Below are 27,361 nucleotides of genomic sequence, written 5' to 3'. Positions count from 1 at the left end.
ACACCACTTAGTCACAGCCCTCCAATCCAAGTGCACTCCCTCCACCACAACCCTCTGCTTTCTACAGGCAAGCCAATTCTGAATCCACACGGCCAAGCCTCCCTGGATCCCTTGGCCTCTGACCTTCTGAAGAAGCCTACCATGCGGAACCTTGTCAAACACCTTACTAAAATCCATGTAGACCACATCCACTGCACGACCCTCATCAGTCTTCCTGCTCACATCCTCAAAGAACCCTATCAGGCTTGTGAGGCAAGATCTTCCCTTCACAAAGCCATGCTGGCTGTCCCTAATCAGTCCATGATTCTCTAAATGCTCATAGATCCTATCTCTTAGAATCCTTTCTAACAGCTTACCCACCACAGATGTAAGGCTCACTGGCCTGTAATTCCCTGGACTATCCCTACTACCTTTCTTGAATAAGGGGACAATATTCCCCACCCTCCAATCCTCCGGTACTGTCCCCGTGGACAACGAGGACTCAAAGATCCTAACCAACGGTTCAGCAATCTCCTCCCTCGCCTCACAAAGCAGCCTGGGGAATATTCTGTCAGGCCCCGGGGACTTATCTGTCCTAATATTTTCTAACAGCTCCAACACATCCTCTCTCTTAATATCTACATACTCTAGAACATTACCCTCACCAATACTGTCCTCAGCATCATCAAGACCCCTCTCCTTGGTGAATACTGAAGAGAAGTATTCGTTGAGAACCTCACCCACTTCCACAGCTTCCAGGCACAGCTTCCCACCTTTGTCTTTAATCGGACTTACCTTTACTCTAGCCATCCTTCTGCTCTTCACGTACGAGAAAAAGCCTTGGGATTCTCCTTAACCCTACTCGCCAAAGCCTTTTCATGTCCCTTTCTCGCTTTCCTCAGCCCTTTCTTAAGTTCCCTCCTTGCTACTCTACATTCCTCACGAGCCCTGTCTGATCCTTGCTGCTTACACCTTATGTATGCTGCCTTCTTATTCCTAACTAGTTGTTCCATCTCTCTCGTCACCCACGGTTCCTTCACCCTACCATTCCTTCTCTGCCTCACCAGAACAAATTTATCCCTAACATCCTGCAAAAGATCCCTGAACATGGACCACATCTCCATAGTACATTTCCCTTCAAAAATGTCACCCCAATTTACACTCCCAAGTTCTTGCCTTATAGCGTCATAATTCACCTTTCCCCAATTAAATATCTTCCCGTCCTCTTTGCTCCTATCCCCGTCCATGACCATTCAAAAGGTTGTGGAGCAATGGTCACTGTCCCCCAAATGCTCATCCACCGATAGATCTGTCACCTGTCCCAGTTCATTATCTAAAACTAGATCTAATATGGCATTCCCTCTTGTCGGCCTGTCAACATACTGTGTCAGGAATCCGTCCTGGACACACCTAACAAACTGTGCCCTGTCTAAACCCTTGGCACTAAGTAGGTGCCAATCAATATTTGGAAAGTTGAAGTCTCCCATTATAATAACCCTGTTATTTTCGCATCTTTCCCAAAACTGCCTCCCAATCTGCTCCTCAGTATCCCTACTGCTACCAGGGGGCCGATAGAATACTCCAAGAAGGGTAACTGCCCCTTTCTTGTTCCTAACTTCCACCCACATTGACTCTAGAGAGGATCCTTCTACATTATCTACCCTTTCTGCAGCTGTAACAGTGTCCCTGACCAGTATCATGTCCCCTCCTCCTCTTCTCCCCACCTCCCTATCCCTTTTAAAACACTGAAAACCAGGAATATTCAATATCCATTCCTGCCCTGATGTCAGCCATGTCTCTGTAATAGCCACAATATCATAGTCCCATGTACTAAATCAAGCTCTCAGTCTACTAATGGAAGCTATATATGTAGGCTCTTAAATATTAATTTCTGCCTTATCCAGAATTTAATGACACACTGTTAGACAGTAGGTAGAGGCTGTCAAATCAATGCTGGAGCCAGTGAGATGTAAATGCACGATATCAATGGATATATGGAAGATGACCTATGGTTGTAGACGATACTGCTGTGAGGCTACTTATACCTAAGGAATAGGACAGTTGAAGGTGATGCCTAAAGTGTGTTTCATTGACAATAATATGGCTGCAATATCAGTTTGAGAACTGAAACTATTTGGTTCACCTATTCCCTTCAGTAAAACAGAAGCAGACACCACTGAAACTGAGAACAGGTACATATTTGTAGTCGAGTGAATATGAGCCTTTGTATGATCTTTGCACAACACTGCATGCATTCAAATAAATTGCCTCATCGTAGATTATTTAGATTTTACTGTGAACAAGAATAAAAAATTCAAATATCCCATAACAGAATGCAATAATATTTTGTATATTACGGGAAACATAAGTAGGTGACTGTTCGGCATACCTTTCTGAGCATTACTGAAATCCATCAGGTAATGTTACAACCTTGTTTCATCTATCATACAATTTCATATGGAAGTTCCTCACCGAGTGTTAAACTGAAGGATTTTGTGTCACAAATTTACGGTGAAGAACAACGTTAACTGATCCGATCCTGATAGTGTTCAGCACATCAAAGTTACATCATGTCAGAAAACAGATTTTTCTTGTTAAGAATTAAAGAAATAGTTGCTTCATAAAAAGATTGTGGTAATTTACCCACTGATAGGGCGTCTTTAAAAATTTTACCTAACCAGGGAGAGAGAAGGTCAGAAAAGGATTTTAAAAATTCAGCTGTATACCCATCAGGTCCGGGTGTTTTACCCGAATTCATTGAAGAAATTACTTTCTTTATTTCTTCCTCCAAAATTGGTGCATCTAATAATAAACGTTCATTAAGTGATAATTTCGGAGTCTTCAAATTCCTTAAAAATTCATACATTAATGTAGAATCCTCCGGAGATTCTGATTGATATAAAGAAGTATAAAATACTTGAAAAGATTTGTTAATTTGATCATGGTCTACCGTGTAGTTACCATCTCGTTTACAAACTTTAATAGTCTGACGTTTAGTTGAAACAGCTTTCAGTTGGTTGGTCAACCATTTACCAGATTTATCACCATGTATATAAAACTGACTTTTGGTTTTGAGTAATTGATTTTCAATTGGAGATGTTAATAACAAACTGTGTTGTAATTGAAGTTCTGTTCTCATTTTCTAGAGCTCCAAACTAGGGACAGAGTATTTTTTTTAAAATCGATTTCTTTAATCTTATCAACCAATATACGTAATTCATTATTAGTTCGTTTTTTCAGTCCAGCAGAGTACGAAATAATTTGACCGCAGCTATAAGCTTTAAAAGTATCCCATAATATCCCACTGTAAATTTCTTCAGTAAAATTAGTTGAGAAGAAAAAGGAAATCTGTTCTTTAATAAAATGAACAAAGTCTAAATCTTGCAATAAAGAAGGATTGAGTCGCCATTGTCTAGCACCATTAATTTAACTGATAATTTCAATGGCGCATGATCCGAAATGGCAATTGCATTGTACTTACAGTCAGTAACAAGTGGAACTAATCATGCATCAAGAAAAAAGTAATCAATCCTAGAGTAATTATGATAAACATGAAAAAAGAACGAAAACTCTTTATCATTTGGGTGTAGAAATCTCCAAACTTCTAAAATTCTAAAAGGAGTTGATAAAAACAGCAGATTTGTTAGGAAGTGCAAGATTCGACACAGATCTATCTATCGAAGGGTTTAAACAACATCTGTAATTCCAGAATGTGTTATTTCGTTGGATACCGAGAAGGCGTTTGATAGAGTCAAATGGGAATATTTATTTAACATGCTTGAGAAATTTAATTTTAGTTCAAATTTCATATCCACGATCAAATTGATTTACCACAAACCTATGGCTTCAATACTTACTAATAATCAGAGATCCCCTCTCTTCAGGCTTTTTCGAGGTACTAGACAAGGTTGCCCTTTGAGTCCTTTATTATTTAATATTGCTTTGGAACCTTTGGCAATTGCCATTGGGCATTATTCTTAACATATTTGGTATTACTCATGGAAAGGGGACTCATAAGATATCTCTTTATGCAGATGACCTGTTACTTTATATCTCTAACCCGGAGAAATCTATTCCAGCAGTATTATCACTACTTGCTCAGTTTAGTGTTTTCTCTGGTTATAGATTAAATCTTAATAAGAGTGAACTTTTCTCATTAAACATGCAAGTCCCAATTTATAGGCAAGTACCATTTAGACTAGTGACTGATTATTTTTCATACCTGGGTGTTAAAATTACCAAGAAACACAAGGACTTATTTAAAGTGACATTTTTACCTTTAATTAATTGCGTTAAACAATTATTCACTAAATGGTCCCCATACTCTTTATCATTGATTGGCCGAATTAATGCAGTTAAGATGAATATTTTACCAAAATTTTTGTATCTATTTCAGGCGATTCCAACCTTTATTTCGAAATCCTTTTTCGACACTATTGATTCCAGAATTCTTTCATATATATGGCAGAATAAAAACCCAAGGTTAAGTAAGAAATATTTACAAAGATTAAAAAAGGGTGTTGGTATGGCTTTGCCTAATTTTAGATTTTACTATTGGGCAGTTAATATAAGATACTTAATTTTCTGGGCACAAGATTTAGATGCAACTCAATGTCCCTGTTGGGTACACCTTGAGTGTGAATCAGTGCAGGGATTTTCATTGGTTTCTATTTTAGGAGCTTCATTCCCTTTTGCATTTACTATATTGAGTAAACAAGTGACTAATCCAATAGTTAAACATACAATACGGATATAGTTTCAATTTCGTAAATTCTTTGGATTGAATAAATTTAATTTATCAAGTCCTATTCAATCTAATTTTTTCTTTCAACCATTTAGAATTGAGTCATCTTTTTTCTTATGGAAAATGAAGGGTATAACATGTTTTCGAGATTTATTCATTGACAATTGTTTTTTATCTTTTGAAAAGTTGTCTAATAAATACAATTTGCCTAGATCACATTTTTTTTTTTGATATTTACAGATTAGAAATTTTTAAAAAGTTACTTTACCTTCTTTTCTGACACCATATAAAATTGAAATTTCGGAAAAAATTTTAGGTTTTAATCCTTATCAGAAGGGCCTGATAGCAATAATTTATGATCGGATTATGAAAATAACACTCAGAGGAACTTGATAAAATTAAGAACGAATGGGAAAGAGAACTCCAGATACCTTTACCTACAGAGACATGGAAGAAAATTCTTCAATTAGTTAATACATCTTCTATGTGTGCTAGACACTCTTTGATACAGTTTAAGGTGGTTCACAGGACACATATGTCCAAGGACAAGTTAGCCTGTTTCTATCATCATATAAATCCTATATGTGACAGATGTAATTCAAAGGTGGCTTCCCTGACACATATGTTTTGGTCCTGTCCCCTTTTGGAAAAATATTTTTAACATGATTTCATCTGTATCGAATATTGATTTACAACCTCATCCTATTACTACAATTTTTGGGTTACCAATGATGGAATCTCGCCATTTGTCTGCTTCTGCTTGTCGTATGATCGCCTTTGTCACATTAATGGCCAATTGATCCATTTTGTTCAAATGGAAGGATCCAATGCCTCCCACCACTTTTCAGTGGTTTTCTCAAACTATAGCATGTTTAAACTTAGAAAAAATTAAGAATGGTACCATTGATCCTTCGCTTAAATTTGAGGAAGTTTGGAGTCCATTTACTCAATATTTCCATATGATATAAGCTGACCTTTTTCAGATCCCTCTCAATAACCCTTGAATGCAGAGGAGAGGAGTTGACAACATAGTATTGTTTCTTTTTAATTGAAGAAATATCAGTCCAGGTTTTTTTTTTAAGTTTCTGGGTTTTTTTTGGTTTATTACCAATTTTTTTTTTGATTTGGGGATTCTTCTTTCATATAATTAAATTTTATTTCTTTTCAATCTTTCCTTTTGTATTTGTTCACTTAATAAGAGAACGGGAAGTCTAGATTTTTTTTTACTCCTTGTGATTATATGTTTTAACTGTTATGATTGCTATCCTGATCTCTTAGCACCATATGTATAATTACTAATGTTATATATATTATTTTGTACTAATTTGAAAATTAATAAAAAGATTGAAAAAGAAAGAAAACAGATTTTTCCACTCTCTGTGCAATATAGTTAAATGACTGGTTAGCTAATTAACAAGCTCCATTACTGCCAATAATGCTAAAAGGTCAGTGTTATACTTGAGTAACATTAGAGCTCCAGTGATTTGTAAGTCCCGGTATATCTCCCCACAAGCTTACCAACAGGAAAGTGATATTGAGCCCAATTCCTACAGCAGATCCTCCTCTGCAAGTGATTCTGATGAAAGGTCAAACTTAAATAATATTTGTTTATCTTTCCAAAGATGCTGCCTGGCCTCCTGAGTACTTGAGCATTCTGTTTCTTCTCCTACTAGGAGATCTGTGCAAATTGTGCTCACGCCCAGCCCACAGAAATTTTTTTTAAATTGTAGAAGCTGGAGAGTGCACTTCTTTTACAAATCCTTTAATTGAATGAATATAGAATATAGGATTTAAAGTCCCAGCTCAAGTTCTGAGGTGGACTGCTCGTGGTTAATATGTTTAGAATTTTCAAGTAAGACTTCTGACACAAAACCAAGCCCAACTGTTAATTTTTGATTTATTTGTTCATTTATCAGGTTCTGAATGTTGCTGGCATGACCAGCAATTATTACTCATCTTTATTTGCCCACAAGGTAATGGTGAGCAGCTTTCTTAAACCACTGCAGCCCTTCTGGTGTTGGTACTCCCTTAGAGCTGGAAAGGATTTAGACCCAGTGACAATGAATGACTGCCAATATATTTCTCAATCAACACAGTATGAGACTCGGAGGGGAAAAAAAAAATCAGGCTGTTGCTCGTCTTCCTTGGTAGTGCCAGTCATAGGTTTGGGAGCTGCTGTTAGAGTAACTTAGGGTGAGTAAATGTAAATGCTTTGTGGTGTAATTTTATTTTATTACACCACAAAGCAGCTCGAAGCTGTGCACACATGCTGTGAGCTTAAAGTTTGTGAAGACACACCTTTGCTTTAAGCACTAAAATATTTACCTTGACACCCTGTTTTCCAGTTTTATCTTTGGTTTTGATTTTGACTTTGAGATCTATGTGCCTTTAGTCTTTAATCCTCTGACCCCAATATCCTTTGGTGGCAGTTTGTCACCAGTATAAGATGCCAACAGCTCATGCAACATGTTAAAATACTGACAAAACAGATAGCAGAAACTCTGGATTATTCTCAGCTCTATGAATACCTTTCTTCTATGTGATACTTCAGTCTAGATTCAATATGGCAATGTTCTGGATATGAAACATGAAGGGGAGAAATGTGTTTTCAGTCACCAGTGCAAAGCATGGCAAGAGTATTGACCAGTGGTTCTGCTCTCCAACCAGTAGTTAGTTCCACTGAAGTTAAAGCCAAACATGCAGTAGTGATTATAGCTGGTGCCTAATAGTGTAATTTGCATTTTGTATATGACCAGAGACAAACCTTCTTTCCAGAACATACAATATTGCAGTCTGATTTTCCTGCTCTCTCCAATACTTTCTTCTGTTTACTGCTAGACTTTTCTCAAGGCCAACGAAGGATGGGCAATAAACTTTGCCCTTGACAACAATGCCCATGACGCTGGAATGACTGAAAAATGATATAGAACCAAAACTAACAATCCATTCTGTATCACAGTAAGTTGCTTGTTCAAGAATATGAGGAGTTCCCATTAGGTTCTCCCTCCGGTCATCCCAGAATATGAAAAAATAACTCACAAGCTTACTGTCTGCTAAAAGGTCTAGGTCCAAGCTCTCTGAACATGGATAGGGGCAACAGCATAATCTGGGTGGTTAGACCAAAATAGTTTTCTATCACTTTTACAGTTATAGAGTTCTACAGCATAGAAAAAAGCCTTTCTGCCTACCATGTCCATGCCAATCTTTTTGCCCATTTATTCTTGATATTAACTTTGCAAGGAGGAGGTTTCTAATTCCTGTGTTCAGCCTTCTTTCCATGTAGATATCATCAGGACAAACTGGTAGCATCATATTATCCATTAGAATTTGCATCAGTTCCTCCAGAGTAGCCACTGCTGCCAAGTCTTCCATGTGGAGTGGTATGTTGAAGGGTCTTACAATGGTCTGGGATTCATTTTGGTGCTTGGTTAAAAACAAGAGATTTTTATGCTGCATGTCTTCCATTTTATACTTTACTGAAGAGGCAACATTTTCAAGTCACCTGTTTTAAAAACTAAACAAAAAAAATCAACTATTTTTCTCCAATGTTTTTTTTTATTATTCATTCAAGCAACGAGGACTTTCCAGACTGAGCTAATTAAGACTGTAACCTCAGTGCATACTTTCTCCACAACTAAACTACTCAATAATCACCACCAGACAGCAACTATTTTGCATTCAGAATTTCACTGAGAACCTCATCTATCCATTAGGACCACATGAAAGCCCAGTGTAAAACACAAAGAATGCACAACCTCACAAACTACCCAAATATCTGTCCCATGAGACACTTCTATCCCATCTGTGATAGAGGCTCAGAACCTATAGAACCAAGGTTAAAGCAGTTCATCTTTGCTTCTGAGGGACAGGCTTGGAGGAAGAAAGACAGCTGACATCATGGTTGGCTTTAGGATAGCACCAGCTGTTAACTAAATGTGAAATGCAGACCTACACAGAAATGGGATTCAGTAATAAAATCCCTCATTCCCACCTCTTTCCATCAAGTGACACATCAGCACTTTTATGTCAATTAACAAACAAGGCAAAACTGACAGAATTTTTCATCCAGTAAATTTTTTTTTTACTGTGTTTCGTTTGCTTATTAGAAAAATTGAGAAATGTTGCTCAGGATCATAACTACACAAAGTATTTACTAAATTCTAACTCCAAATATGAGAATTTATATTAAGGACCATAATGCAAATAGATTCCCAAAAGTTCTGGCAATGAGCTAAAAGTAAACAGATATGGACATTGTCACAACATCAGGATGAAAGAGGCAGGCATTAAAATGATAACCCACCTGTGAACGCCCAGTGGAAATATTTCATGCTGTAGCTTGCCACTGGGACACTGGATTAGGACTGGTCCATCCACAGGGTTACAGAAAAAAAAGTCACACCATCACAACTGCATGTAAACATTTGATATCACGGGCAAAGCAGTGGAAGCATACACAAAACTATTACAGCATGCTGCTGTGCTTTTATTACAGTTTAGCCCCAGGCTGAAAAAGATCCAGCCATTGCCAACTGGCTTCACTCAGATTTGGTCTTCCACCAGGACACAAACAAAGGGTTGGTAGGTCGAGGAAAGGTCAGTAAAATATCTTGCAGTAAAGCTTCTTTTCTGTTCAAATCTGTGGTCCAACCTCTAGCCAAAAGCACATTTATTGTGGTCTATCTAGCTGAAAACATCTGCTTGTAGGTTAAACAAGCAACGAGAGCTTTTTGAATAACATGAGCCAAATAACCTACTGACAGGAAGTTCAAAATGTAGTATTCAGCAGGATTACAGGCAAATAGCACTGACCATGGAAATGATAAGTGCACGCTTCATACCATCAGAGAGACTGCCATGTGGAACAGTTAATATGGTGAACTTTCAATTGCATCAGTCCTTGACGTAGCTGCCTCTGGATCTGTTTTACTTTATGCAAGATGCTGTTGATTTATATTTTATCAGCTTTGGTTGAAGTAGATTTTTAATCTACATTTTTTTTGGCTTAAAAATTATCAATTTCTCTCAGCAATTAATTTACTGTCAAGACCAGATTGGTTACAAAAATGACAAAGAAGCAAATTTGTAAACAAAGGTAGGATTGCTAAGTATAAACACAAGAATTTCAGACCATGGTGATGGAGTGCTCTTTGCAACACATAGGGGCCCACGTCATTGAAAAGAAGAACACAAGAAAATAAAGTAGGTCATTAGGCCTCTCAAGCCTGCCCTGCCATTTAATATGATCATGACTGATCTATGCTGGCTATAACTCTCTTCTGTGCCAGTTCCCCATAACTCTCAATTCCTCAATCCTTCAAATATCTCCACCTTAAATACATCCAATGACTTGGCCTCCATCACCTTCAGGGGCAAAGCATTCCAGAGATTCAGTACCTTCTGAGAAAAGAACTTTTGACACAACTCAGTCTTAAACAACAGGCCCCTTATCTTGTAGCTATATCCCCCTGTTGGTGACTCTTCCACTGGTGAAAACATCTCAACATCTGGCTTGTCAAGACCCTTTAGGATCTTGTACATTTGAATGAGGTCACTCTGCATTCTTCTAAACCCCCAGGAATACAGATCCCAACTGTCTAGTCTCTCCTGATAGGAGAGCATTCTCTTCCCAGGATTTAGCTTGTTGAATCCTGGGAAGAGCCAAAAACAAACTGCTGGAGGTACTCAGCAGGTCAGGCAGTATCTGTGGAGGCAGAAGGACGGTCAATGTTTCAGGTCAAGACCCTGCATCAAGAAGAGGGTGTAGAGGGCAGATAGCAAGTATAAAGAGGCGAGAGGGAGGGTTGAGGCAGGGGTTGGAAGGTGATAGGTGGAAACAGGTGAGGAGGATGATGATGATGGGCAGATGGACTCAGGTTGGGGGGGGGGAGGTGGTAGCAGGGAGAGAGAGGATTGTTATTGGGAGACAGTGGATGGTTGGTGATAGAAGTGGGTGGGGGGTGTAGGGAAGAGTAGAGGAAGAGATAGAGGCTGGAAGGTGACAAGTGGAGACACAAGAGGCTACAGATTCTAGAATCTAATAAGTCAAGAAGGTGAAGACTGACGCAAAACATTGATTTAACATATCTGCCATTTCTTTGTTTCCTGCTATTAATCCTCCAGGCTTGTTCTCCAGAGGTCCCAAACCTACTTTAGCTGCCTTCTTCCCAGTTGTATATCCACAGAAATTATTACGATTTGCTTTAATATTATACACTCCCTTCTTATAAGCTTTTTATTCTTTCATTGCTGAATCCAAAAAAAACTTCCCAGTCCCCTGGCCTACCACCAGCCCTTGCCACTTTGTATGCAATATTTTTCAGTGTAACATTATCCTTGATCTCCTTTGTCAATCACAGATTGTGCCTCTTACTTGTGGAATCCCTTTTGGTAATTGGGATAAATTCCTGTTGAGGATTATGGACCAGTTGTTTGAATATCTGCCAATGTTCAGCTATTAACCTGTCTCTTAGCTTATTTTCCAATCCACCATAGACAACACCATTATAATTGCCCTTATTTAAGTTGAAGACAGTGGTTTCAGTCCTGTGGTGTTTGTTTACCCACAAAATGCATCTGGAATTCTGTGATATGGTGGTCATAGCAGATCTTTAACCACAGGATCTCTTCCTCATTACTTGTGACCAAATCTAAAATAGCCTGTTCCTGGGCAGATTCCAAAACATTGTTCTAAGAAGCAATCTCTGACGTAGTCACAAATTCTTCTTCTATGACACCCTTGCCAGTTTGTTTCATCCAATCCATACATAAATTAAAATCTCTCTTGATTATTGTAATTCCTTTCAAACATGCCCTCAATATGTCCCCATTTATGCTCCAGCCTATCAAGGGGCCATATTTTGGGGGCCTGTAGACTACTCCCAACTGTGTCTTCTTTCTCCTGCTATTCATGATTTCAACCCAAACTGATTCTACATTACTATCTACTGCCTCAATATCATGGCAGAACACGGTGCTGGTACCTTCCTTTATTAACAACGCTATTCTGCCTTTCTTCTCTTTTGGCACATTCTTTTGGAATAACATATAACCTGAAATATTGAATATACCATCCTGGTTATCTTGCAAGCACATTTCCGTAATAACTATCTGCCCTATCAACATAGCTATCTGACTGCAAATACTACATGCATTCGAATAAAGACTGCCAAGCTTTGAGTCTTACAGTCTTTACTACCTCTGGATTTTCTGTGTGCTGCATACTTTTGTTTTCATTTTCTGCCCCAACCTGTCACTCTTTGCTTGTCAATTTGATACAATTGTCACATTGATGCAATCACAAAGAAGGCACGCTAGTGGTTCTACTTCAGTTAGGAGTTTGAGGAGATTTGGTATGTCACCAGACTCTAGCAAATTTCTACAGCTGTACGGTGGAGAGCATTCTGACTGGTTGCCTCACTGCCTGGTATGGAGGCTCCAATGCGCAGGATCAAAAGAGGCTGCAGAGGGTTGTAGACTCAGCCAGCTCCATCACGGGCACAACCCTCCCCACCACAGAGGACATTTCAAGAGGTGGTTCCTCAAGAAGGCAGCATCCATCATTAAGGACCCTTACCATCCAGGACATGCCCTTTTTGTGTTACTACCATTGGGGAAGAGGTACAGGAGCCTGAAGACCTACACCCGACGCTTTAGGAACAGCTTCTTCCCCTCTGCCATCAGATTTCTGAACAATCCATGAACCCATGAACACTACCTCATTATTCTTCTTTTGCACTATTTATTTATTTTTGTAACATAGTAGCTCTTATGTTTTGCATGCCGCAAAACAACAAATTGCACAACATATGTCAGTGATAATAAACCTGATTCTGATTTTTCCCCTATCCTGTGGCACTGGTCTCTCATTTCCTCTTGATATATTAAACATTCCATTCTTGCATTCCCTTCATACAACAGCTGAGGAAGTATACATTTGTGAACCTCATGCTCACATATCAAAGGGAACAACTTTGATTGAAGCCCTCAATCTCACAGATTTAAGGCAGAATGAGGGTACATGGAGATGGTTTGACAATCTGCCTGTCTTTGAACACAGATGAGAGCCACGTCCCAGCATGCAGGAACAATCTGTTATAGTTCCTGGATCATTAAGCTTTATTTTAGGCAAGAAAAAGAACATTCCAGATGATAGGGAATGTAAAATTTAGTTAGGAGAGTGACTGGCTATATATTAGATGTCTAGTGCAGCACGCTTTAAATTTCAATTTTCATCTTTGCTATGAGACATCTAACTAACCATCAAAAAATTACTGTCATTAGGTATTAATTCCCCTGCATGGGAGAAACATAACAGTGTTTGCCACAAAAAGGAACTCCTTTAGAGGAGGGAAAATATACAGATGGAAGTTCTTCTAGTACTTAGATACTCCAAACGTGAATTTCAGAATGACTGCTATTATTGTTGCAACAGTGTACTAGTTAACTCAGACATTGTGGGGCACACACTAGAATGTACAGGTACAAATGTTATTGTTTGAAACAACCACAGAAACAGAACTGAGCAAAGAAGCATTCAACATTTAGTAAGCTACTATACCACTATTTTTATATTTTTGAGAAGCATTCTGGGTTAGAGAACAGGAATATACGTCTTCTTCTTCCAAATCAAAATCTAACTTCAATATCGGCTATAAACAGATAAGGGAAATTAATGTGGGATTTGCCTGAGGCCGCTGACTGCAACACAGCCAACTTTACACTGCCTGGTTTCAACAAAAGGATTTGTAATTATTTAGCAGTTTAGGCAACCTCAGGACATTCCGAAGTATTTTAGTTAATGAAGCGCTTTGAATGCCTATTATTGCAATATACGAAATGCAGCAGCCATTTGCACAGAGTAAGGTTCCGCAGCAGAATATGTTAATGACCATATAAACATTTTTTAAACAATGATAGATATTGTACAGTGTAACTGGATAACAATCCTGCTGTCCATTGAAATAATGTCATATGAATTTTTACATCCAACAAAGAGGGTCTACAGAGCCTTGGTTTAATGATTTAACTTAGCAATAGCACATCTAACCATGTAACTTCCCTGTATACTTCACTGTGATTTCAGCCTAAATTTTTGACTGTTAGAAAGTTAGAGGTGGGGTTGTCCAGCATAACATAGGTAGTACCTATGTATATTTTCAACGTCTATTTCTTTAAAACGGCAGTCACTTGAGGGTTCAGTCCCTCTTGTAACACTCCAGTAAAGCTGTCTTGGCAGATGCTCTGCTTAATGTAGTCTAACTAGAACTTTCATCTGTATATTATCATGAAGGGAATGGCCCATTTAGCCACATCACAGTTTCATGTGTAATGATGTAATGCCCAGGACAGGAACTTGGGGAATTTCTGATATCCACCTCAAACAGTTCACTTTGAATATAACATGCATTATGCACTTAACCTGGTTGCCTCAGAATGGCCAAGCCGTACACTGCATGTACTGACTACTGATATTATACAGGGGAGATGGAAACATTAAACTGAATTAATAGGGCCACGTTGTAATGGAGTAGTTGATATATGTGGTTTCATCCTAACCACATAAGAAGGTGATCCCAATGGTTTACTTAACAGATGTATCACTGAATCACCTTGGTTTGCTGCATGGACGCCAAAAAGTAAGACATTGAAAAGCCATGTTGCTCAGAACCTGCCAGATATATTAGAGAATTGAGGTTCTGAAGAGAATGAGGAACTGAAGGAAATAACTATCAGTCAAAGAAAAAAGTCAGAGAAATTGGTGAATTTGAAGGCTGGTAAATCCCTAGGATGTGATGATCTACAACCCAGAGTTCTACAAGAGGTGGCTATGGAGATACAAGAAGCACTGGTCTTCCAAGGTTTTGTAGATTATGAAATTGTTCCTGGAGGGTAGCAAATTTATCTAAGAAAGGAGAAAGAAAGTAAGTGAATTACTGAAACTGTCAGCCTAACAGTGGTAGGGAAAATGCTGGAATTTATTTTTGAAGAATGTAATAATAGAACACCTTGAAAAGAACAATAGGATTGAGCAGAGTGCACGTGGATTTATGAAAGGATTACTATGCTTGACTAATCTGTTAGATTTCATTGTGAGGATGTGACTAGTAGAATAGATAAAGGAGATAGGGTGGGGGGGGGGGAAATAAAACAGAAGAATGTGAGAATATGGTGGACTTAGACTTCTGGAAGCTTTCTACAAGGTCCTAAACAGGAGGTTGATTACAGAATTGGGGTAACATTTTGACATTGATTGAGAATCGGTTATTGGACAGAAAACAGTGGAAGTAAACAGACTGTTCTCAAACTACGTGACTGTGATATTAGGGTACTACAGCGTTTTCATAAACTCTGCTGATAATACTGAAGGTGGGAGTAGGAGTATGGAAGAGAGAAATGAACAAGCTGAGTGAGTGGGCAAGGATATGAAAGATGGAATATAATATGGGAAAATGTGGGGTCATTCATTGTATAGCTCCGATAATGTGGCACCCTCAGGACTTTTGTGCTGGAATGCAGATTTTCTTGACTATTACATATTATTCCTATTAATATCTCAACACACTTTTAATTCATCTTTTTAGATGTGATACAGTATTTTAATAAACCTTCTAGTAAACCTGATAAGTTTAAGGAAGCATGGGAACTGGAGCCCCAATGAGTTTCAAGGAAGCATGGGAACTGGGGCCCCAATGAGTTTCAAGGGAGCAAGGGAATTGGGGCCAATAGTGAATTTCAAGAGAGCAAGGGAAACATCACCTGGTGAACTAAATGCCAAAGCATTGGGATTTCCAAATAGTTGGATAGCAGATTATCAGTGCTTTTAAATCAAATGTTAAATGTTAAATCAAATGTTAAAATCAAATGTGACTTCCGCATTGGGGAGGTGGTTGCATTCCTAGAAAATGGGACATATTGCGATGATGCAGAGCTGCGTCATCTGCACATACATCAAGAAATACAAGTTGGAAGAAAATAAATTTTGTGTTGATTTTTCTGCCCCCACACACAAACTCTGTGAGAATGAATTTTATTCTACATCTCAATCCAGTTTTGGTCTCCTAAGCTAGGAAAGGATGTACTTGTTATGGAGAGAGTGCAACAAAGGTTCACGAGGTGGGCTTCAGGAACGGCAAGCCCGGCGTACGAGGAGAGATTAAGTGAATGGGACTGCATTCTTTAAGAGTTTAGAAGCATCTCATTGAAACTTCTTGAAGGTTTTCATGGGCTAGAGGGAGGGAGGACTGAGGAGTCTAAAACCAGGGGGCATGTTTTGATAATTTGGGACTGAGATGAGAAATTTCTTCACTCACAGAATGGTGAATCTTTGGAATTCTCCACCCAGGATGGCTATTGAAGCTCAGTTGCTGTGTTCATTCAAAATAAGATTGACAGATTTCTGGGCATTAAAGTGAATCAAGGGATGAGTGGATAGCACTGAAAAATGGTAATGCGGCAGAAGCATGGCAGACCAGGCTCAAAAGGTCCAAGCTCATATTCCTTACTTCAGAGGTACCTACAGTTAGTGTGTTTGATCAGGCATCCTCCAGTTTCATATATGGATCTAGAACAGTAGGATATTGTGAAGGAATTCTTAAGTATTTCTGTTTAATTAGGATAAAAAAAATGATAAGCCAGAATCCTAATATACTTTTGGTATGTCATGATGTTTTTTCTAAAAATTTGAAAATAGATCCATCTTTGAAAGTAAAAAAATTTTATCTTTCTGAAACTATAAATTAAAGAAACTATTTTAACATTTGATTTTAAACTGTGGGACAAATTGTGCTGACAGAACATTCATACAACATGTGTGACTGGTTGACATTGTAACAGGGCTGAAATACTACAACAGGATTTAGTCAATGAATTATAAATTAATTTTGAAATGTTTACTTCCAGATTTATTACTAATTTCTAAAGCACAAAGCATTGGAGTAAATCTAGAGATCTCCTGCGTAGTTGAGACTGAAGAATGCAACAAGAAATCTGGCCAAGTCTTCTAAACAAGCAACCCCTATTCAGGGACACAACAGATTCTTAAACCACAGATCTATCACAGTAAATATTCTCCAGTGGCAACTCAGAACTGAACAGGGTGAAATGTAAGCAACCATAAAGTATCAGTTGATCATGGAGAGCTCTTTACGGTTTGAGAAAAATGGAGCTGATTTACTTGAGGTGCAGGACCAGAAGCATACTTTTTTGAACTGGGAATGCCTCCATCCCTTTAGCTGCCAGGCTTCCAAAGTCTGAGGGATGGAGCTTCCAATAATTATTGCCTGTACTTGACGATCACCCATGACGTAGCTTAGATCACAAGGTTAGGAATTAAAGGACCTTGTTAATATACTCAGATCCCATTGATATCATGAAACATGCTATGTCCACAAATGGAAAGAGCAAGCAAGAACTCAAATTAATGGAGATATATAATAATCCTCCAGGATTCAGACTACAAACATCTTGAAATACCACGGATGACGGTCATTGGGATGGAGAAAGGAAACAGAACTGAAAACAGCTGCACGAAATACCATACAGATTATGCAGGAATGATGGGATCTCATGGTTTCCATGCAGTTAACCCATTGAAAAATTTGTTTCAAAAGGCTGCCTGCTTTGCAATAGAGAGAGTCCTGGCTCCAGTTAACAACATTTTCTCTCAGGTTTTATCAGTGAGTCAGCTAGTTGGTCAATCACTAACTGTGAACCAGCAAAGTCCAATATCAGATTAGCCCAAAGAGACCTGCCTATTTTCCCATCCCCAATTAGTTTGTTCCTAGGAAGTCAGCAGCTGATTTTCAAAGTACTGACAAATATGGATTTGAGCATCTCCCCGTGAATAGCAGACTTTAGATGGCATGGTGAAGAGCACAATTTACACAAGATGTGCATATACCTTGCCATCATCCTCCCTCTTAGGGCATGGACATACACCATATTGAGGTTCCAATAATAAATGCTTACTTCGCTGCAACTAAAACAACACCTGGATTTCTGGTTTTCAGGTTAGGACCATCGGGTAACCTTCTAGCATAGGTTAGCGTAAGGCTCAATTTTCTCACTCCTAGGCATCTTCGATCAGTAGAATTCAAGATCTTACACAAGGCAGCTTGATTGCACCAGCCAACAACACTCTGAAGACCAATTTCTGTGCTAAATGATATTGAACTTATATCCTCATTTATGGCAAAGTGACAAAGAGACAGGCATACCATTTGGTTGATTCCCATTCTAGGGTAATGTTTGACAAGTTGATGCAGACCTGAGCAACATACTCCTACCTATATATAGCCTCAGCCCCCAAGCTTTTTTGGCACTTCAAAGCTTCAACTTAGAATGTTCATAAGGACTGATGGAAGATATTCCATCAGAACGCTCGTCAGTTCTTATCCACACTTTAATCACAACCAAACCAAGATAGATTTTGAAAGAAGTACCTGTCCTTTTCTATCAATTTCTAATGTCATTTGATTTAGAATTTCAGCAGTAGTAGTTATTTTACTGTTTGAAACAATAGCTTTGAAACCGCTGGTGCTTCTTCATCTTCTGCTAATTGAAACACAATGGTCCTTAAGGGTTTACAGAGTCAAGCTTATTCCTATTAAGGTATATAAATTTTCCTCAATGATGGCAAATCCTGATATCCAAACAAAGAGACACCCACAGAGGATTTGGCAGGCAAGCCACATATCCTGGTAACTTCTCAACTGGCTGGCAGCCAGCAGATTCGCTGGACTAATGAGCCTGCCTTCATACTCCATATTTTCATGCAGCTGAAAGCTAATGGATGACAAAGTCTGGCTTTTCTCAAGTGTGTTCTCATTCAAATAAAAAAATATTATTTCCAATACTTCACATTCTTCTTCTTCTTCTTGCATGCGAAAATATATAATCAGCCCTCTCTTCTACAAAGACAAAGGCAAAAATTCATTCAGAATCTTAGACTTCTGCATCCACACACAGGCAACAGTTTTTTTTTTGCCTTTGTTATGCTCTTTTCTTGCATTCATTTATGAAATATTATTGTAACTGTGTATGCAGTTTATATTCATATTATGACAGTCTTGAAATTCAAATCATTCTACATATACTACTTGCTTTCCTATGCTAAACTGACCTTAAACAAAGTTCTCAGGCAGGTCTGAATGATTTCAATGACACCTTGAGCTGATGTATAGAATCATGGAATGGTTAAATCAGTCACTCAGCCCATCATGTCCATGCAGGCTCTCTGCCAGAGCAACTCACTGGTTCCATCCCCTGGTCCTCTCTCCCCATGGACCTGCACATTTTTCTTCACACAATATTTATCCAATTCCCTCTTGAAATCACAAAGGAACCTGCCTCCACATCTGTTGGCAGTGCTTTCCAGATTCCAACCACATGCTGTACAAAGAGCTTGTTCCTCATGTCACTTATTTTTCCTTTTATTTTATACTTGTGACCTCTAGTCCTCAACCCTCCACCAAAGGGAACAGCCTCCCATGATCCATGCAGTCCAGGCCCATCATTATTTTCCATCCCTCTTATCAGCTCTCCACTCAGTCTTCCATACTCCCAAGAAAACAGTCCCATCCCTTCTAATCTGCCCTTGTAACTCTTGTTCTTCATCTCAGGAACCATTCTGGTATATTTTTAACAACCTTCCTTCCTTCCTATTATGTGACAACCAGAATTGAACAAAATCCTCCAACTGAAGCCAAACTAGTGTTCTATAAAGATTCAGCCTGATTTTCTTGCTTTTATACTCCATGCCTCTATTGAAAACCCAAAATTGCATATGTCTTTTGAACTGCTTTCTCAACCTGCCCTCCCACTCTCAATAAACACAGACCCCCAGATTCCACTTTTAGGACAGTATTCTTTATTCTATATTGCCTCTTCTCATTCTTCTTATAAAAATATATTACTTTGCATTTCTGCGCATTAAACTTCATCTGCCCTTTCCACTAGTTCTTCACATTCTGCTGCAATTCTATCACTAACCTCCTCGTTGCTCACAATACTGCCAAGTTTTGTGTCATTTGCAAACTTAGTAATTGCAGGTCGCACCCCCAAATCTACATCATTAATACAGATTTTAAAAAAACAATGGCCCTAACAGGGTTTAATTTGTTCTCAGCCCATCTAAATAGTAAACTTGAGGCTTTCCAGAAATTGAGCCTCAGGCCTGAATATAAAGTTTCTGACAAAGTGTGAAGAGTTCATTAATAAAGAACTGTCCATGTGTGCTTGCTGCAATGGTCACTATTGTTGTAAATTAGGCCCAAGGTGGACAGTGATGGGGTTATGACAGATGTGAAGGGACTGGAAGTGATGCAAGTCATGAGAGCTGATTGGATTGTTTGATCTGGGATTAAGAGGAAGACTCATGCTCCTCATGTTCAGCAAAGTTATTTAGCTTCTTTGGTGCAGGCATTACCCTTGGGCTTGGTAAACCAACCTTACAGAAGATAAACTCAACTAGCTTCTTAATTGTATATACAAAGGACTTGTTGTTCAAGGACACCTCTTTTGTCCTCACCCACGTAATGCATGATTCATTTCTGCTCGAAATAGGCTCATCATTTCTGCTAAATACACTGCAAACTTAGCAGGTCTACATAAAACAGTACAGTCTGATCCAATTTCTGGGCCTTCAACCTTTCACACAATGTATTTCCAATCTTCCATCAATTGGAGTTAAACAAAAGAGGCAGCAGAACAGCAGTCACATAACGTCACGCTACACTTCTTTCAACACTTACTCCAAAAGCAGTTGTGAAAGGCTGTGAGCACGAATATAGCATATGAAAAAGATATGTGGAAAAAGAAAAGCAACCACGAATCATATACTTTTAGTACAAAATACAAGTATACTTCATTTTATACTTCGGTGCTTTCTAAAAAAAATACACAGTATAATTCAGTTTCCCAGTAGAATAGCAAAGGTATCATAGAACAAAATGATAAATTGAGACACTTTAAATAAAATGACAAGCAACCAATATTGCTAATGCAAGGTCAGACAGGGCTCTGAGATTACACTGTTAATGGGTGGAATTTAAATCTTCCCATATTTCCTACCTACAGGACAATGTCAGAGTGACTAAGTTGTATTGCTATATGGAAGCTGCACATGTCTGGATGTGCTCACATTTCACAACTGCCGATCAGTCTGACTGACACAAACTGTTTGCTCTTAATGTAAAGTCCAACAATTGTGCACAACAAATACATTTTCCACTGACAGAAGCCCCGACCTGCAAATAAAACATAACGTAAAGAAAAGTTTTGAAAGTAAAACATTAGGATTTAGACTGAGAGATAACTTTGTACATACTCCTCAGTTAGTAGAATATATACAAGATCAAAATAAATTTCAACGCAACACACATGCCCCAATGGATTAAAAAAACTGCTGTTTCTGATATTTCCCAGCTAGCAAAACCCTGCTTGTTTTGCATTATTCTGGAAAGACTGGGAGAAGAATTAAAGTGTATTCAAAGCAGAAAGAGAATAAAACAAAAATCAGCACTTCTGCTTGCCCTAGTAATTTCCCAGTGGGAAATGAGAATTGGAGTACATTTGCTAATCACTGCCTGCTTACATTTTCCTGATGACCAAGTAATTTTGAATGCCCAAGAGTTCCAATCTTGTAGCTTGTCCTTTAATACAATGTCTGGTTCAGCACAACGCAAGTCCCTCACTATTGGGAAAACATCAGCTCAATGCTCCAAGTACAATCCTGATCTTGGAATTTACATGTCTTCCCTGTGATTACATGGGTTTTCTCCAGGTACTCCAGTTTTCTCCTACACCTAAAAATGTAGGTGTTGGTAGGTTAACTGGCCACGTTAAACTGCCCCTATTTTGTAGGTGGGTGATAGAATTTGGGTGGAGTTGAAGGGCACATGTGAAGAGAGTAAAATGAAATTAGTGTAACTGGGTGTTTGATGGCTAGCACAGACTCACTGGATCAAAGGGCTGGTTTCACGCTGTGTGACTGTATAACCCTGCATATTACTCCTCCAGGGCACAGAATATTCGGGCCTGTGCACCACTCCAGTGAACTAACTAATCAACATCAATTTTAAAATAACAATTTTTTTCAAGCACCCAAAAAGGTGCTTTACATTGAATGAATTTGAGCTCTTATCAAGCAATAAATTTCTACAGGAAGGTCAGCAAATGTTAAAGTTTTGGTTGAAAACATTTCAAAACTACCTAGCCTTTCACTGTAAGTTTACAATTTCATAGAGAATATAATCATACAATGTGAGTGAGATGACCTCAGTCAAGGTGGCAGTAATGTTTCAAAGATCTGAGCATCCCTAATGTAAGGAGAGTAATGGAAAACAATTATCCAGCAAATATTCCCCAGCTTCCAAGCCCCTTGTCAAGACTGTAATGCTCCACACAAATAAACTACAGGCAATCACAGCCTAGGCTACATTGTGCAAAGCTGAGAAGACCACAATCAAGGAGATGAAGCCTTTATAAAAACAAAAGTGAAATGCAAGTCTGAACTAAGTAACAGAAGTTAAAAAAAGAGAAGATACATAGCAAATCAGTTAGTAAAGCTAAGCTGACACAGAATCAACTTGTCTTTATATGCACTCCCTCAAGACATCCCAAATATCTTCAGTCAATGAAATACACAAGATACATAATCACTGTAATAACGAAATGAGATTTAACATTCAATTTCTGCAAAGCAGTTTCCAGAAGCAGCCTTGAGATTTTTGACCAAAATTTTTTTTTTTTTTTTTTACTGATGCTGTTTGAGGGGTAAAAGCCGACCAGAACACCAGGTGGGAAAAGAAGGGATGGTGAGGGATGGATGGAATTCCTTGCTCTTCAAAATTCATGAGGATTGGTTGCATTCACCTACCTGGGTAAATGGGGCTTCAAGTTAATATCTCATGTGAAAGATGAGATCTTCAAAAGCATGTTACATCCCAGATATTTGTTACGTCCCAGACAGTTCACTGAAGTATAAATTAGATTACAAAAACAAAATACTGCAGAGGCTGGAAATCTAAATGAAAAGCTGATGCCCAAATTCCTTTGCAGATCATATTTCTTCAGTGTTCAAGATTTTGGAATGGTACAGACAATCTTCTAACTCAGAGGGAAGAATGCCTAGGCTATCATCATATATTCTGAGGAGAGCCAAAGTACAAATTAGTCTTATTCATATTGTTTAAACAACTGGGTGGTTCACCATTGTTTTATTTTACTACTTAAGCTGTTCAGTACTCTCATCAAATACACGTCAACATTATTTTTAAAAAAATGTTGCATTTTGCTTTATTGCATCATTCAAATAGAAAAAAAAATATAAGGGAAGGGTGTAGTGTGCTTTCTTGTGTTTGAGTGATATGGGTTTGCCTCTGGAAGCAGCTGATTGTATCCCATCTGTCAGAGTTACTGCAGCTGTTAAGGCATAAGTTGCTCAGTCTGAATTTAGTTCCCAGTGGACATCAGCTCTAAACACTGCTGTTAAATATGCCTCAATTAGCACTAATAATGCAGTTCAAGCTCAGAGAGGTCACAGGACAGTCAATACAGGAAATGGGAAAGTCATGGTGTTACTGCAGAGATTTCCTTCTAATGTCAAATCAATTTGCAGCTGAGTGACCATCAGCAATACATTTAATGCCACCGATAAGCAAGCTTGATGCTATTAGTCATTTCAAAGTGAAAGAATGTTCTGTTTGCTCCAAGTCATCTTACTGAAAAGTAGCAAATATTTATTCAGATCATGCACTTTTCTGGCTCTCAAAAATGAGTCAAGAAATAGTCACTTGGCCTGGGTTCCCTCTCATTTGAACATCTGCTTACAGATGCATTTAAGTGCCTAATGGAGCAAGATCAGGGTTTTTTTGAGCCATATGTCAGCATATCATTGTAGAAACCACACAGATGTCATTTGTACTGTTGGAGATGGATATTCAGGAACTTTAGACAGCCACAAATTAAAAGACTGGTGGGCATAATTTGATACCAGGCTTTATTTCTACCTGAAACTACTGGTAGTACAGCCAGCCTAAAAAAAAGATGTGGAACTTGAATAGGAGTCAGAGGTGCTTTCATTGGAGAAGTACATTGTGACCAGCTAAGTAAAATACATTGCAAATTTTAAAGTAGTTTTTAAAGTTTTATTTAATTAGAAACTATAACGTGACTTTCTTTAAATTCTATATTCATTCCTTTTCAAGTACATATAAAGATGTTTAAATCATTCTGGTTATAACTTTATTACAAACTTTCCAAATTCCATACTATTAATCTAATTTAAATTCCACAGTTGCTACGTGGAATTTGAACTTGGGTATCTGGATTGTGCATCCGGGTATCTGGATTGTGCATCCAGGTCTCTGGATTACTGGTCTGGTAACTTCCACCAGTGTATCACCATTATTTAAAAGTAGGGAAGTTTTGATACCACTTTACAGGATGCTGGTGAGAGCGCACAATTTACAATTTTGGTCTCCATAATTAAGGAATGATATTCTTCCATTGGAAGTGCAGAGAATGTTAATTCCTGAGATGAAAGGGATGGCATAGGAAGGTTGTGCATAGACTCATTGGTATAGAGGAATGAGAGGTGATTTAATTAAACATATAAGATTCTGAAGGAGATTGACGAGGTGGATGCTGAAGGGATGTTTCCTTTATATCTTGGAGGTATAGTTTCAGAATAAAGGGTTGTCCTTTTCAGAGGGAGCTGAGGGGGAATTTATTCTTTCAGGATTATGAATCTTTGCAGTTGTCTACTCCACAAAGCCATGGGCATCAAGATTGACAGACATTTAAACTACCAAGGAGACAGTGGATATGGAGAGTGGGCAGGAAAATAGTGTTGAGACCATGACTGGATTAACCATGATTTTACTGAATGGTGGTGCAGGCATAAGAGGCTGACTGACATACTCCTGATGCAGTTTCTTGCGTTACCATGATTACAGATAACAGCAAAGAAATCTGATGCTCCACATCTCCCTGAATCTGCACATGAAATCCAGTTTAAACATCTACCATACAAACTGTAGTAATTTCACTGAAGATATGTTTATCTAAAGGTTCTAATTCTGAGGGGGCCCTTAAATCCCACTTGGTAATACCTTAAAAACAAAACCAGAAAATCTATTGGGCTGACCTGTAATGATCAAGGTATTTATGTTTTTAATCTTCAAAAAATGTCCTTTGAACATGAAAAAGTAAGTGGATTATGTACAATACCCAACACAAGAGTTCCAGGATCCAGTTTTGCCTGGAAAGATTACAATGAACTTCATCCAACTCATTTGTAGTATCTTATAACACAAGATGAACAATGCAACAATGCTAATAACAAGCTTATGCATTCCATCTGTGAATCTGAACATTCAGAGACTAGGATATAATTTCTGATTTGATGTCTTATGAGATGCCTAGAGATGTGGCAATTAGAAATCGGTGTGAAAGGAATGGGTGTGAATGAAGAAAGTCCAGCTGGATTTCAGCAGCTGTGAATGTCCAACACAGCATGTAATTGTGGATATGGTTACAGTGCAGGGAAAACTCAACAACTACACATTAGGATGTGGTGCACCATAAGTACATTAATGGTTTCAAGGCTACATACTGTGTAATCACAATTTGCCTTCAAGTACATTGTACTTCATGTTAATTTTAATTGCCTCAAGACTTGATAGTACACTGCAATATAATTTAATAGCAGCAAAACACTGCAGTGAGTCACTTCAGGGATAAAAGCAGACTAACATTGCAAGGTTGCATTAAAATTCTGAAAGAAAACTGCCACAGAGGAATTACTGCCTTGCCTGTACTCCTTCCAATCATAGAAAAAACAATTGCAAAATAAATGAATGAAAATCAAAAAGAAATTGCAGATGCTGGAAAATTGATGCAAAAACAAAAAATGCTGTAAACACTCAAGATGTTCCTTCCCTACCTTCTCTGCTACTGAAAACCAACTTATTTTCTCATTTCCAATTCGGACATGAAACATTAACTTCCCTTTAATTTCCCTTTCTGCAGATGCTGCCTGTCCATGCTGCCTGTCTCGCTAAGTGTTTCCAGCATTTTCTGTTCTTATAACAATTAAGTCAAGCTTGTTAGATTTGTCGAAGTGTTATCAATACTTATAAATGGTTCATACAGTTCTTAGCAATGAAAAGTTTCCAGTCAACAATGAATTGATATGGTTGGTAGGTGAAAGATTGCAAGGTTCTAAGAAAATAAAGATCATTCAATAATTCTAAGTGTAAATAAGGCCACGCTAGATATCTGACTGGAAAATCCAGCACCTAGTCACCCCAAATCATAACTTGAACATGTTTAGGAGAATCCAGGCCTGAAAGACAGTAGACTAGATCATTTTGTTCCAGGCCTGTTGGCATTTAGCTACTTTAATGGCCATTAATTCCTGGACTTCTGTGAATGTTCTGTTAGTTTGTCCTGCTACCAGACTCTATTCTTGCTGGCATTGCCTCTTGCTTATTATTCTCCCTTATAATATTAAAATGACTAAAATTAACCAATTATTCATCTTTTCCACTGTTTGCAGCACCATGCTGGTATAAAATGGATTCTTTGTTTTCTTACATAATAGTTATAATATAAAGCACTTTGAAGCATTTCATTGTGATAAGGTAAAATGAGGCAGCTATCGTTATTTCTAGATTTTATCTACTTAACCCATTTCAATTTTCAGTCCCAGCAGACTTTATTCCTAATTTAATCTCATGTTGCAAGATTGCTGTTTACATTTGAAAGCACTACTGTGCTTGAACCATTTAACAGTAGTTACAATAAATCATGTAGCAGAAGCCGCAGTGAATAAAACTTGTGTACTGCCTCAGATCCTGTTCTTCCCCACAGACAGCAGGCCACAGTACAAACCCATTAAGATAGGAACTCCACTATCTGAAGTAAAATTTGGGTACTTTTATGCACAATTTGAATCTCACCATTCTTGGCATTAATTAATTCACTGAAATATGTTTCTGACTAAAATTCTTAGTCCCTGGAAGACACTGGGCTAGAGATTTTGTCACCCCTGAGATTTTGTGATCAAGAACATAAGTGTAATAAATCAGTCCTGGAAATGGTTTAAACAGGAAAAATCAAAATATAAAATACTCCTAAAATACCTGATTCATTTGATGTAGAGTATGATACAAGGAACCCTCGACCAGAGATGTGAATCCCACTCATAAACTGAACAGTGACTTCATTGTTCTCTGATTCTATAACCTTTTCTCGCTGAATTCCAGGTCCACAGTATTTACCTGGAAAATCAACAAGAGATGAATAAAAAAACTTTTGAAAACAAACTGATTGCATTACATTTCAGGCAAAAGACAAAAAGAAATAGTTTTCAATTACAGTTGTAACGATCATAAATCAGTGTAGAAACTCTTTTATTATATTAATCAAGCCTGAAGCTTAGTTTAAAAAAAACGTGAAGGAAAATCCAAAAGCTCATGGTACAAATGAATAAGTTATGCAGAAGGTCACTAACTTTTTCCACACCAACATCTCTGTCCCTCTGTTCCCAAAATTATTGACCTTTTTCTGCATAGAGTTCTTCTTAGTTTTGAATTGATTCCAATCTCTCACTGAAGAAAACAGTCAAAAAAA

The 27,361-nt window shown here is 38.1% G+C and overlaps 1 protein-coding gene across 1 annotated transcript in view; it reads right to left on the bottom strand.

Annotated features, from left to right (window-relative positions):
* The window catches only part of dcbld2 (discoidin, CUB and LCCL domain containing 2), a 90,417-nt gene that overhangs the window by 47,118 nt on the left and 15,938 nt on the right, over positions 1 to 27,361 (bottom strand). The window contains 1 exon segment of the mRNA XM_052015182.1: positions 26,872 to 27,009. Within this exon segment, the coding sequence (XP_051871142.1) occupies positions 26,872 to 27,009 (138 nt within the window).

Source organism: Pristis pectinata, chromosome 4, assembly GCF_009764475.1.
Source record: "Pristis pectinata isolate sPriPec2 chromosome 4, sPriPec2.1.pri, whole genome shotgun sequence".
NCBI lineage: Eukaryota > Metazoa > Chordata > Chondrichthyes > Rhinopristiformes > Pristidae > Pristis > Pristis pectinata.
Note: the sequence above shows the minus strand (reverse complement) of the source record. Positions and strands in the feature narration are given on the sequence as shown.